This window comes from Vanellus vanellus (assembly GCF_965231255.1).
Source record: "Vanellus vanellus genome assembly, chromosome: 12".
NCBI classification, from domain to species: Eukaryota; Metazoa; Chordata; class Aves; order Charadriiformes; family Charadriidae; genus Vanellus; species Vanellus vanellus.
Genome location: NC_138917.1, coordinates 20,577,118 through 20,589,450, shown reverse-complemented (window position 1 = coordinate 20,589,450; position 12,333 = coordinate 20,577,118). Strand labels below are relative to the sequence as shown.

General features: G+C 44.2%; 1 protein-coding gene across 3 annotated transcripts; it reads right to left on the bottom strand.

Annotated features, from left to right (window-relative positions):
* Positions 1-436: 436 nt before the first annotated feature.
* On the bottom strand, positions 437-11,669 carry OSGIN1 (oxidative stress induced growth inhibitor 1). 3 transcript variants are annotated; one of them, XM_082489585.1, is made up of 7 exons: positions 11,573-11,595; positions 10,856-10,932; positions 7,056-7,158; positions 4,435-4,571; positions 3,921-4,112; positions 3,499-3,590; positions 437-2,829 (listed from the first exon to the last, which is right to left on the bottom strand). In XM_082489585.1, the coding sequence occupies exons 3-7, from the start codon at positions 7,138-7,140 to the stop codon at positions 1,836-1,838; spliced, it is 1,500 nt and encodes a 499-aa protein (XP_082345711.1). In that variant the 5' UTR covers positions 7,141-7,158; positions 10,856-10,932; positions 11,573-11,595; the 3' UTR covers positions 437-1,835. The 3 variants fall into 3 exon arrangements, with proteins under 3 accessions (XP_082345711.1, XP_082345710.1, XP_082345712.1); XM_082489584.1 differs by lacking the exon at positions 10,856-10,932 and having other exon boundaries at positions 11,573-11,669; XM_082489586.1 differs by lacking the exon at positions 10,856-10,932 and having other exon boundaries at positions 7,056-7,154; positions 11,573-11,631.
* Positions 11,670-12,333: the final 664 nt, after the last annotated feature.

Sequence of the window (12,333 nt, the reverse complement as noted above, 5' to 3'; positions counted from 1 at the left end):
CAAAGCTTGCCCCGTTTTAGTGGGGTCAGGCCGGAGACATTCAACTGTCCCTTCTGACTGACCTGTTTTATTGACTTACTGGACTAGGGTTTTTTAACTAATTTGGGTTTTTTTTTTCCAGACAGAAGACAGTTGGTAACAGGAAAGAGAGCCAAGATCCCCTAGGCAAGAACACGCGTGGCAGATAGCTTGGTGTGCTAGTCTGTTTTAGCCTCACAAAAGAGCCAGAGCACTCCACAAGGGTTCTCCATCCTACTGGAGAAAGGAAGACACGCAGAAAGTAAATCCAGAGTGTTGTGCTCCTGGGCAAGGGAAAGGCACAGGATTTAGCGGGCACAAGCCACACTCCGGTGCTTGCCAGGACACTGATGAGTGGTTCATTAGATCTTCTCTGGGTCAGAGATTCAAAGTCAGAGTTCAAAAACAAAACACAGACTAAGTCTGAAATCGCTTTATTGAAAAATTTCATACAAGAATAATCAGTGGCAAAAAATATTCAAGTGCGTTACAGCAACACCACAGACAAGCTCCTTACACATCTCTACTCGAGGCTGATTCTTTTACAAAGAGCCACTGTCTCCACAGACGCAGCTTTCCAGAGACACGTGCAGCATCCTGTCACGTCAGCGAGTTTCAATGCAGCACAGGGAGCAGAGTCTGTCTTTACATCAAATAAGATTAGCTATGACTCCGATTTTTCCTGCGAGAGGTACAAAGGGCCCCACAGGTCTGTTGAGAATGCTCTTTGCAACATAAAGGCATCATCGCCACTCACCCCAGCTCATTCAAAACTGACTGTAACAAAACATTTTGCCAATAAAAATCTTTTAGAAAACTAAAGTGTTAAAAAAATGCTATATATAGCACAAAACTATTAAAAAGTGACTGTGCCAGCTTCCCCTTTACAGAAATAGTATTCTTTCAAGAAATAATATCACATTACAGTAGAAATTCACACAACAGATAACATATCGCATCTTTCTGATACACTCTGTGCAAAGCCCCGTACAGTACCTGGGCAGTTACAGGACAGACCAGTAGCTCCCCTGTAGTTCTGCTGTCGCTACAGCAGCTGCCAGGAATTTGGCTATCGCAGTATTAGAGTTTAGAAAGTAGAAAGCTGCAAGATGGCAAACCCAATGTTTGTAATTCAGTACCATTCCCTCTCAAGGAGGGAAAACCATCACGGGAATCTCTTGATTAAAAGAATATTAGATATTACTTCTTGCTGGTGTCAGTGAGACTATGCAGTTTTGACTGGTTTTTTTGTCAGTTTTTACTTGCAGGGTACCACCTCATGTGCCGGAGAGGTACCTGCAGCATCTTTCAGTGATTTCTGGTCTAATAAAAACATACAGCCATGCCACAGGAGCAAGTAAAGCCACGTCGGCTGACTTTGTTTCATGAAAAAAAAAACACACTGTAAGACACTGACAGACACAGGGTTGTCAGCCGGCTCTCTGGAAATAATTAACATTGATTGTTCCCCAATACAGTTTTCAGCAACCTGGAAGGTGTTGCAAGGAAGAGCAATCACCATCTTGCCCCCTACATTTCCAGGCACAAGATTCAAAGCCCCTGCGGCCTTTCTGCACAGCTATGCAGGACCGGAGCCGAATCCCCAGGGATTGAAGGTACTGCCGTGCGAAACCCACTCTGTATTTGGTGACTTAATCTTCCCAAATAACTCATCAAGAACTTAGTAACTCTCTGCATAACCTTGGAGAATACCAGGAGTGGGCTTTACATTTGAGGACGTACAAATCAGATGACTTGCTTCTCTAAGAAAACAGCAGTAACCCAGACACAGTTTGTATAGGGATTACTTTTTTTTGTTAGGGGGGATTTTTGTTTGCTTTCTTTAACAGAGAGCTGGCAACAGCCAGAGCCCCTCCCTGCACAAAGCGTACAAAGTTATCTCCAGCTAGAGGTCCCAGAGCATAAAGCCCTTTCTCCTGCGTGCATTCATAGGTGAATGGGTCAACATCTATGGGATTCCTCTTTGAATTGACTGGTTGGTCACTGTCCACCGCCAAGTCAATGCCATTATTTGGCAGAAAGGAGAGGTTGGGGTTTGAGCCAGTTAGAACAAGAGCCATGGAAATTTTATAAGCTTTCTGGTAGCCATTCTTGTCTTGAAAGATACATTTCTTGTCCTTGCCAAAGGATAGCACGTGATGTTCAGGAAGGCTAACGTAACACTCATAGGGCCCAGCACAAGCAGCCGACTGTTCTTTCATCATCTGATGGACCTTGTGGTATTCAGGGTACATCATTTTGGGGAGCTGGTTAAATATAAGACCCGGATCAGTGACTCGTCTTCGAAAAACATGGATTACTGGAATATTGCAATGGTGAGCAAAGAGAATTGCATCAGCAGCTGTCAGACCAGCACCTACAATCAAGACTGGATCTGACATGATGCCAATGCTGTTGTTCTTCACTGCTTCCTCTAGGGCAGACAGCTGGTGATGGACATAGGAAAGGTTCTCTCCCTTGACCCCAAGCCAAGTAGGACTATCATATGTTCCTGTAGCTAAGACCACATTCTCTGCATAGATGGAAAAGGGCTCTTTATCACCTTTCACAGTTTTGAAAAATCCATCCACCTGAAAGACCTCTGTACTTTTCTCATTGAAGTTCCAGAGCGAGTCACTACTCTCCTGCAGATCTTTCTGTGCATGGTTGGAGACGCTCTCTGCACTCACTTTCCTCACGGAGGTTACAACAGTACCACATCTGAAATTCTTCTGCAGGCCTTTCCTCACCACATAGTGTTGGTAATATTGAGCAATGTCTTCTGCTGTGGCTCTATTGTTTCTGAGGCCCCTGTAATACAAGTACAAACAAAGGTCAAGCAGCAGTTAGAGACTGAAATTTCTCCCCTCTTCCACTGAATGTATAACCTAGAGCCATCTATCCTGGCACTACCACAGAAGACTCATCTAGTTTCCCTGACTTCAGCAGAGTTATTCCTGGTATAAAGAGCTAACACTCAGGTCCGCAAGCTGTTGGACAGAGACAGCTTTCTCTAGCATGAATCCTATCCTCCCTAAGAACATGGTTACTCACTTATGCCTTCCTCTCACATCTTCCTTCCATTCCATTTTTAACTCCTGGACTTCAACATTAACTGTTACACATCTCAAGAGCTGAAGCACCTCAGAGACTGCACAGTAGCTGAGCTAATTGTACTTGTCATTAAGGACAGCAGCAGTAGATGCAGAAGTCAGATGACCATGCCTTTTCCAAGCTTTATGCAGAACTCATGGTCACTACAATCCATCTCCCCAGTGAGTGTGGAGAAGGTCATGTTCCAAGCAGCAATGCAATTTTACCTGAATTGCTGAATGCGGAATGGACCTTTACTGGGGGGGTGGGTGTCCTTTCTCTCACTACAATCATCCGTAACAGGTGGGTAGCTACATTCAGGGAGTCCACTCGGGTTCCCAAATAACCTCAGATAGTTTGCAAATAATCACACCATAGCTACCTTACCTTCTCCTTTGCTTTAGCCAGTCTTTAAATGGGAGATCTGGGAGTCCCATCCATTCCCCTCTGCTCAGGGTAACCATAGAGCCCTCAATAGACTGTAACAAGAAACACAGTGAAATGACTTTCAGTTATTTAATGTAAGATGTGAAACGCAATTTTGTCATGTTTCAATCTGGCACAGATCACAAAATCAGTGATTTCTTCTGATTTGCTGTCACGGATGACACTATTCATGTTCTCCAAAAAGAACAATAGACTGGAAATATAAGTGCCTTATGCTTATTTTCTTTTAAACTTTCATTTGTCTATATACATAAAATCAAACATGGCTGGCTGGCATATTAGAGGAGCTTTTGCCTCTCCAGTCAACACATTTGGCTGTCCTACAACATGCAGACATAAGCAGTTAGGTTCAATTCACATACATGCCAGGCACCTCCAGGAGCATTTCTGCCAAGGACCAGGTGGGGGACGGCTCTGTCGGTCTCATGCCACCAAGTGAGGACAGATTCTGCTGTTCCACCAAAGTCTGTGTCTGGACGCTGAAGAGTATCAAAAAGAAGAGCCACAGGGCTGTGGGATCGTCCCTCCAAGCCTTCAGATAGATACTCCAAATCCTAAAGAAAGGAAGATCAGATGCTCAAAACGCGTGCCCTGCCAGGCAGCAGACTGCTTGTTACTCCAGTACTTCCACTCAGTGGTTTCAGTGTTCTGTGAAGCTCATTTGCCGGCACACAGACCCCGTTAGTGCCTGAGGGCTACCTCAAGGAACTTCACAGCAATGCTGGCATTTCATACAAGGGAGATTTGCACAACTAAAAGTACTTTGCTTAACACTCATTCTGTCTGTGTACTTTGAAAATTCAAATGAGGTTATCACTTATGATATATCCCTAGGACGCTTTACTATGAAGTTTTACTGTTTCTCTTTACACAGACCTGGTCCAAAATGGAGACATCTGGTGCCTCTTCCAGTTTCCTCTGAAGAATGGGATGAGGATGAAGAGAGTCTCTTTTGAAATAAGGGACGTTGCCTGACAGCATATACGAGAGACAGATTCCTGAAGGTCCATTCCCTAAAAAGACACAATGGAGAAGAATTTATACTCCTGCAGACAGAGCAGCCCCTTGAAGTGTTTCTAAAATCCAGGTCAATTCAAATAGTACAACACTGCTGTGGATACAGCGGACTTCCTATTCCAGGCTGACCACTGACCTATTGACCACTAACTCATTTTACCCTCCTATGTCCCTTTCTCCTCCTCAGTTGCATCTATTTGCATCGCAAGGTCTTCCAAATTTGCTGAAAAGACATTGGGTTAAACAAGCCAGAGGCTAACATCACCTGAAGCTTGAAGTCTCTGGCACGCCAATGAATCAAGTTATTGCTCATTAACTTCTTCAAAGGTTTAGAAACTGGTCACGTACTGACTGGGAGCCTCAGCTCTCCTGGATGCACATTTCAAACCAGCGCAGAGTAGTTCATTGTGCACAGGATACAGAGTAAGTCCAGAAAACAGAGTGACTATTGGAGTGAAGGGGAAACAGCTCTGCTCAGTAAGAAATCCCATCTAATAAGGGATATCTGGCAACAGCAGTTTTGACTCACAGGTCTTGAGGACACTTGCAAATGGGAACCAGTCCTACTAGGGTACTGCAGGGAGTACGTTAAGGAAAAAAGTCTCTCTGCCATACCAAGACACCCCCCCCAGAATACAGCACTTTGAACAGATCACTGAATGCAACAGGCAGTGGAAAAAACTTGATATATGCGACTCCAAAACCCAGTGAGAGTAGCCCGTGGAAAGTTTTCACATGGCTGTTCTCCAGCACGTTTAATATTTTACAGCGTTCGCATAACTAGGTGTCAGCTTCTCTGGCTGCTCGGGCTTTGCTGCTCACTAGTATGCGACTAACCACCATTACATAGTGCAGTGACGATGCAGGGGAGGAGAGCTGAAGTGACACAGCAGCCTGTGTTGACGCAGTGCCCGTGCCGCACGCATGAGCGACTGGAGCAAAGGCTGCTTCTTGGGGATTTGAGACAGAGGGAGGCTCTGGCTGTAAAGCTAACAGCGAGCTGAGCTATGCGAAGGGCAGTGCACGCTGCAGCTGGGGTCAAAGTCCGCTGCGCCGAGCAAGGACAGCTTCAGGTCAGCATTCGGAATGTTCCACTTGCAGGAAACTTATCCAAAAAGCAAACTGAACTGCAGATATAGTAAGACGTAACACTTTCCAGCTTACTTCTTTGCTTTAGCGAGTACAAGGAGGTATCTAAGCCAAACTTAATCACATGATGCACAACACTCAGCAGCACACGCAGAGCACTTACTCTTGAACCACATCTCAGTTTGATGTGGATGGTCACAAGTACAGCTGCCTCTGGGGCTCACACTATTCTCGAAAGCAACTGCTTTCATGCAGCTGCCAGCACAGCGGAGGGAGCCCACAGCCTTCCTGGAGCAGGGCCTGGGGAAGCAGCTGGAACCTGCGTGCAATGTCCAGCTGCAGTGAAACAGCTGCACTGCGTCAGCCCAGCCGCCTCTTCACAGCACACATCTTCACACTGGTGTTTCCGAGGCTTTAGCGACATCTCCACACTGGATCCCTGTACACTAGGGCTGTACCAGAAATACCCTCCCACCTCAAGACTTGTACAACTGGGCAGCACAAAGTCACTCAGACTAGAACCCACTGGTAGTAGTGTCCTTGTCAAACTCAGTGTTAGCAAGGATTAAGTGAGATTTATGTGGTGCACTAACTTTGGACGAGCTCTCTTGGGGGCTATAAATTAGACGACAGATAAGGAAGGAACCCAGCTCTGCAAGGCACTTCAACACATGCTCGCATGAACAGGGTCCAACACCTGCGCTCGAGCACAGCTCGTGGTCGGTCACAGAGGGGAAGGCACTGACATCGCTGCTTGTCCTTAGCTCCAAGAACCACCTCACATTACAAAGCTCCCCTCTTGCAAGGGAAAGAAGACAGTTACTGCATAACCTGTTTTCTAAACTGGCAGAAAACCCACAGCTTTTTACCATTCTATTAAATCTGTACAAAATCAGTGTAGCTGACTTGCATTTTAAAAGGAATCTGTGAAAAATGTCAAGAAACTTTAACAGCATCTGGAGCACTCTCTAGACACTAAAATGGGGGGGGGGGGGGGAAATCACACAAACCCACCTCTAATTCAAGCACTACAGATAATCACTTCACAGCAAGTTGATTAAAATTAATGAAAAGGTTTCAAAACCGTCTAAATATCCAACAGAGAAAAAACAGGACCAGCGAGCTGAACTGATGCCCAAAAGGTTGCCAATTTTACTATTAAAAGAGGTATGTGTTTTAGTTTGTTAAATACCTGGTTCCCTATTTCCCACAACTCTTAGTGATCTTTATCTTAGTACTAGAGAAAGTTTGGCTGTTGGGGAAAGGATGCAGAAACTGTGGCCAGGCACTCCTGGTTTGACTAAGAACATGTGGAACAAAAGCTGAAAACAGCAAGTCCAAAGCAACAACAGCAGGAGAGAACACAGCAATGCTGGCAGGAGAAAGCTTACCTATGATCACAACAGGCAGTGGCTTGAACCCACTCTTATTTTGGGGTCTGGTCAATAATGCATGCATCTTCCTATCCGGAAGCATTTAGGTCCTGGAGTCTACCTGTTAAAACAAGTAAGTTATGAAGTATTTGCCTTTTTTGAAAAAAAAAAAAAAAACAACAAAAAAACAACCAAAACCCAAAACAAAACAACCAAACCACAAACCCAAAAAAAAACAAAAGCAAAACAACCCACCAAACATGACTTTCTACAGCCCCCAAGCCCAGGTTGATCCGAAGTCTTATCCTTGCACTGCAGGCTATCACATTACACTTCCACACTTAGGACAAGCCTACTTATCCGTTTCTTCTCTCTTGCCCCCAAAACCAAAGGATGATTCCCTGATTAGATACCACAGAAAAAAAAAAGGGGGGAGGGGGGGAGGAGAACCCTTATCTTTCTCTTCCACACATGGATTCCAGTCGCTCCAGACCAGCTGGCACCTTCAGTAACCCTCTGACTACAGTAACTGAAGTGTTGAAGCTTGTTAATGAAAGCTTCGCTTCTGCCCATACTGTGTGGAAAATTGTCATAATCATCATGAACACTTTGTATGTTTTAAAGCAAATTATGCATTTCCTGATAACTAGAGCAAACCTCACTCAAGACTCGTGCCCCAAGGCTGGAAATAAATCTCCTGGCTGCATCTTCAGATACGTACCATTCCATCATTACAGGTTTTTTTTTTTGTTTTGTTTTGTTTTTTTTTTTTTGTTTTTTTTTTTTTTTTTTTGAGAAGTACTAGTTTAGTTTCTGAACCTTCTCTCTCAGTTTTCCAGAAACTAGAGAGTTCTAGGTCTGAACAAGTAAATAACAACGAGTCCTTAAACAAAATAATATACATCATAATTATCTTGGAGACAAAGGGGTCATTCAAGTGGAATCTAATGTAATCATTATGCAGATATTCAAAGAACAGTGAATCAAAGTTTTTTATTTTCTATTCCTGCAGGAATCCCACCCTGTCAAATAATGACTTGTTTAGTTTTTCAGGAAATTCAGCTATACTGTCACTAATCTAGAGAAGTTAAAATATATTTTTGACCACAATAATCATGAGATTTTTGCAATTCAGCATAAGCTTTTAAGTTATTCTGCAGAGAATACAAACCCTTACGAAGACATTATTGTCATTTTGGAAAGCTAAGTAAAAATCCACTGAATGGCATGACTTTGTTGAGTAGGACACGCTCTCCACACCCTTTTCAAGCTCAGAAAGATCTTTGGCAAGCGCACTGCACACTTTCATGAGGCCTGGCACATCACTGCCCTTGAGACAGGTATTGCAGCAAATGCCATCCCACAAGCGTAAACCTCCCCTTTCGGCCTGACATTTACACCTCCAGCAGCTACAGCGATGCAGTCAGACCCTGGTGGTTGCACGAGCAGCCAGAAAACCACAGGCGAGTTCAGGATTTGCAAAATTCCAGGCTTCTGGAGGAGTCTCGTAAGTGCATGTGCCTGCAAGGATGTGACATTTCTCACATACAGCAGCATACAGCCATCCCTGGGCCAGACAGAGCTATTCCAAGAGGACTGAGTTCATCCAAGTAGAGAGGCACACAATAAGGCTTACAAGTTGAATTCGAAACTAGCAGCTTTGTCTGAATTTTTGGATCACCGTGTGGTAACGCTTACTGGTTGCCTATTACCACTTAACCAAGCATTAGTCTAAGACTCTCATACATTTTGCCTGATGGGGTAAGAACCACTTAAAAGACATAATAGTCCCGCTTTCTAGTTTAAGTCATTTTAAGTATCTAGCTTTGAAGAAAGCTGGATTTCAAGGCAACTTAGACCCCCTGTTTAATTAAGACTCAAAGGTAGACGTGCGCACTACAGAAGATGAACCCTTGTGTGTGTTGTGCCTACACCAAGGCATGCAGCAGCCCCTTAAGGCATGTTTCACCCAACCCTGCTAGCTGCAGGAGCGCAGCCTCGCCGCCCAAGGATTCGCCCAGCCTTTCGGGTAGGTTCTGCCCCATGAACCAAAACCTGCACTACCTTCAGCAGATTGTTGCATAAATTTACCCCCAAATAATTCCCCACCACTAAGCTCCAGAGCTGCAATTGGTAGAATTCAGCACTAGCACCCAGGATGGCCAGGGACACCAAAGGAACAGGACACTGGCGTGACCAGTAAGGTATTCCCTCAAACCAGCTAAACCACAGTACCTATCTGAAGGTTAGCAGAAGTTTCTTCTCCATGGCAAGAAGGAAATCCTTCTCCACGGCTGTACTACACAAGACCACAAGTTCTTATTAGTTTTTCCTAACACAGAGCGTACATCTTGTTTCTCTGAAATTATTGGAAGTCTGGAAGAAGGATGCAAGATCTCTGGAAGCAATCTTCCAGGTTTCTGCCCCATAGCAGATTGCAGCAGCCTTCCCGGAAGGATTGTATGCACTCTGTAGACAGTGGTAACCCAGCAACATCCGTGGGATTTTTTCACTGGAAGCAAGGACTGCTGAACCAACCCAGTACAGCACATGGCAACTGTTCCAGGAGAGTAGCAAAGCCAGCATACAAACAAGGAGCCTGCAAGCCCCTTTCTAAGACTTGGGAGCAAAGTTGTGCCATTGTGTGCCAGGATTTTTCTGGGTCAGCCTGAAGGGGACAAAAAAGGCACAAGACAGTAGAACTCGCCTGGCAGTCCCGTTTGCTTTAGAGGAAGGTTGCCTTGGCTCCTGGCCATTGCACTAGCCAACATACCCCACCCTGATAGAGAGCGAAGCCAGCAGCCGCAGGCTCAGTGATAACGCTCTCCTCATTTCACCCTCCTCCTCCATTCTGTACCTCCTGACACGTGAAAAAGGAGCAATTTGCTGGAATTAAACCAAACCCTAATGGCTAGGGGAGCACAATTGTTATTCTGATGAAGTTACTAGATCTATGCACATACATCACTACTTTTAGCCATGGTTTTACTCAGGATCTGGGTTCACAAAAGCCCAGAAGGACCATTATAGTGCTACACGTTTTGTTTCCTGAAATTTTGACACCAGACAATTCTATCAACACAAGATTATCCATCAGAGGTGTTTCTGTTTATTCTAGCATGTCTCTACAACTGGAAGAAGTCCCTTCCGCTTCCTATAGCGGCCATCTCTATAATCTGTAGTTGATAATTCTTCTTTTTAGTGAAAAATGAACCAGATGCTGAACCTGTTTATAGCCACTCTCATCCTGTAGGCTAAAGTTTGACTCCTGGGGGTAAAACTGAGCTCAGAATATCTCAGGCATTTCAGTTTCAGACCAAATGTTCTCTTTTCCTGCCATTAGAAGTAAAGATAGATTATTTTAATTTTTTTTTTTTGTGATCTTAGACTCAAGGGACCACATGTACCTCAAAAACCTGTACGGCTAATACAGCGTAACAGATAAAAGCCTGTTCTTGCAGAGGCTATTGGAAAGCATACAGGACACTGAAGTTAATTTCAAATCTATACAGAACTAGTTAGTAGCAAGAAAAAGCTTGAGCTGGCAAGAAACCCAAGACTGCTCTTCTCACCCTCCTTTTATGTAGAGTAGGCTGCTGGGCACTCACACTTAGCGACACTGATCCCCGTTTTGGCTCCTGCTTTAGGCTTCCTACTTTAAATGGATGTCCCTTTCCTCCTCTTCATTCGGGAGCATGCTGCAAGCTCCACAATTTATCTCCTCACTGCCTCCAAAGCATTTCAGTGTCTATGTGGTGTTACGTAATTGTTCTGGCTTGGAAAAGCACCCAGCTCATTCCGGGCCAAACTCCACATACCTTCCTGACACAGCCTTCAGCCTGGAGGGACTATCAGGCACACAAAGTCGGTCAGTGTGGCCCCCAGTAGTTCCAGGCTGCACAACCGAAACAGGTTTTATGGGAGCAAAAGAAAAAGCAAGGATGCATTTAGCAAGGCAGTGACACTAGATTTCTTTAGCAGAAATAAAAAGCCAAGTTACATCAGCCATGTGCAAGTAGCTCTCCTATAACATCAATGAGACTTTTGCTCAAGTAAGGACCACTAAGTGTGGCCTGTTACGCCACATGGGGAGAGTTCAAGAAGAGCAGAGCACTCAGTATATATAAATAATGGAAGAGACTGAAAGAGCTACCATGACACTCATGTTTCAACAGGAACAACGCTAACACAAATGCAACAGTTTTCTTCAGCTTTTTTTTTTTTTCCTCAACCCATTTATTTCAGCAGCAGTTTTTAAAATTTAATTCATTAGTGCTTTTAAAAAACAGAAATCTCGGTAGCTTTTACACCGTATACCTGCCTACAAGTTTCAGAACTTTGTTCCCCCCCCCAACTTGCATTATCACTCTTACATGCCAGGCCAGTTACCCCACAAACAAAATTAGAGTATGTGGAATAAATTCACCCTTATGGTACATGAAAATAATACCTTTCCAAGAACACCCCTGTGCTATTCAGCAAGCAGTGTTACAGTATGCCAGACGGCTCTCTACACTTACTTCGAGCCTTCTTACCTTCAGCAGCAGGTCCGATGAGAAGTGGGGTCTTTATGAAAACGCCTGGACAGTTGGGAGAGCCAACCAAACCACAAGCCTCGACTCCTGCCTCCGCTCTAAGACAGCTGTTTAAATATAGTAGGCTACCAGCACTGAGAGGGGAGGAGGAGCCGAAATGAATGGAGGCGGAGCAAGGGAACTACTTATAAGCATGAGTCAGCAGGAATATTTCCCTTCCCAGCTTGTGAATGAATGATGTAGTGATCTTCCTTAGTAACGTTCAGCTGACTACATGACTCCAGCAAAAGGCGGCTCATCGGAGCCATGCATGGCAGGAGTCCTGCGCTGAACAAATACCTTCATTTTTAACCCTCGGGGCAAATTAAAACCTGAGACTTCATGAAATGTAATGCTTCCCGCAGCAGAACTGGTTTGGGTTTTTTCTGTATTTAAGAGAAGCTGCTAGTTATAATTACAGGTGGGAATCAAAGTGATAGAATAGTACTGCATACTTGTTTTTAAACTAGTGATATTTTTTTTTTTGGCCACAAAAGGACAAGAAAACGCAATGATTTTCTTCCTACTTTGGACAGTTTGTAGTTTTACTTTCACCTTATTATATCATAGACACAGTGGGTCTGAAAATAGACTTCATTTTATTTTTTTTTTCTTCAGTGAAATAAGGTCTTATAAACCTGTTGCACAGTAGCAGTAAAATGGGTCAGACTACTTCGTGTAAAGCTTACAACATACCAGGATTCTCATCCAAGGTATCTTAC

Coding starts and splice junctions, on each gene's coding strand:
- OSGIN1 (XM_082489584.1), bottom strand. CDS start 7,140: ATGCTTCCGGATAGGAAGATGCATGCATTATTGACCAGACCCCAAAAT. Junction 4,113..4,434: donor ATGTCTCCATTTTGGACCAG/GTCTGTGTAAAG, acceptor TCCTTTCTTTAG/GATTTGGAGTATCTATCTGA. Junction 3,591..3,920: donor CTCCTGGAGGTGCCTGGCAT/GTATGTGAATTG, acceptor TTCTTGTTACAG/TCTATTGAGGGCTCTATGGT.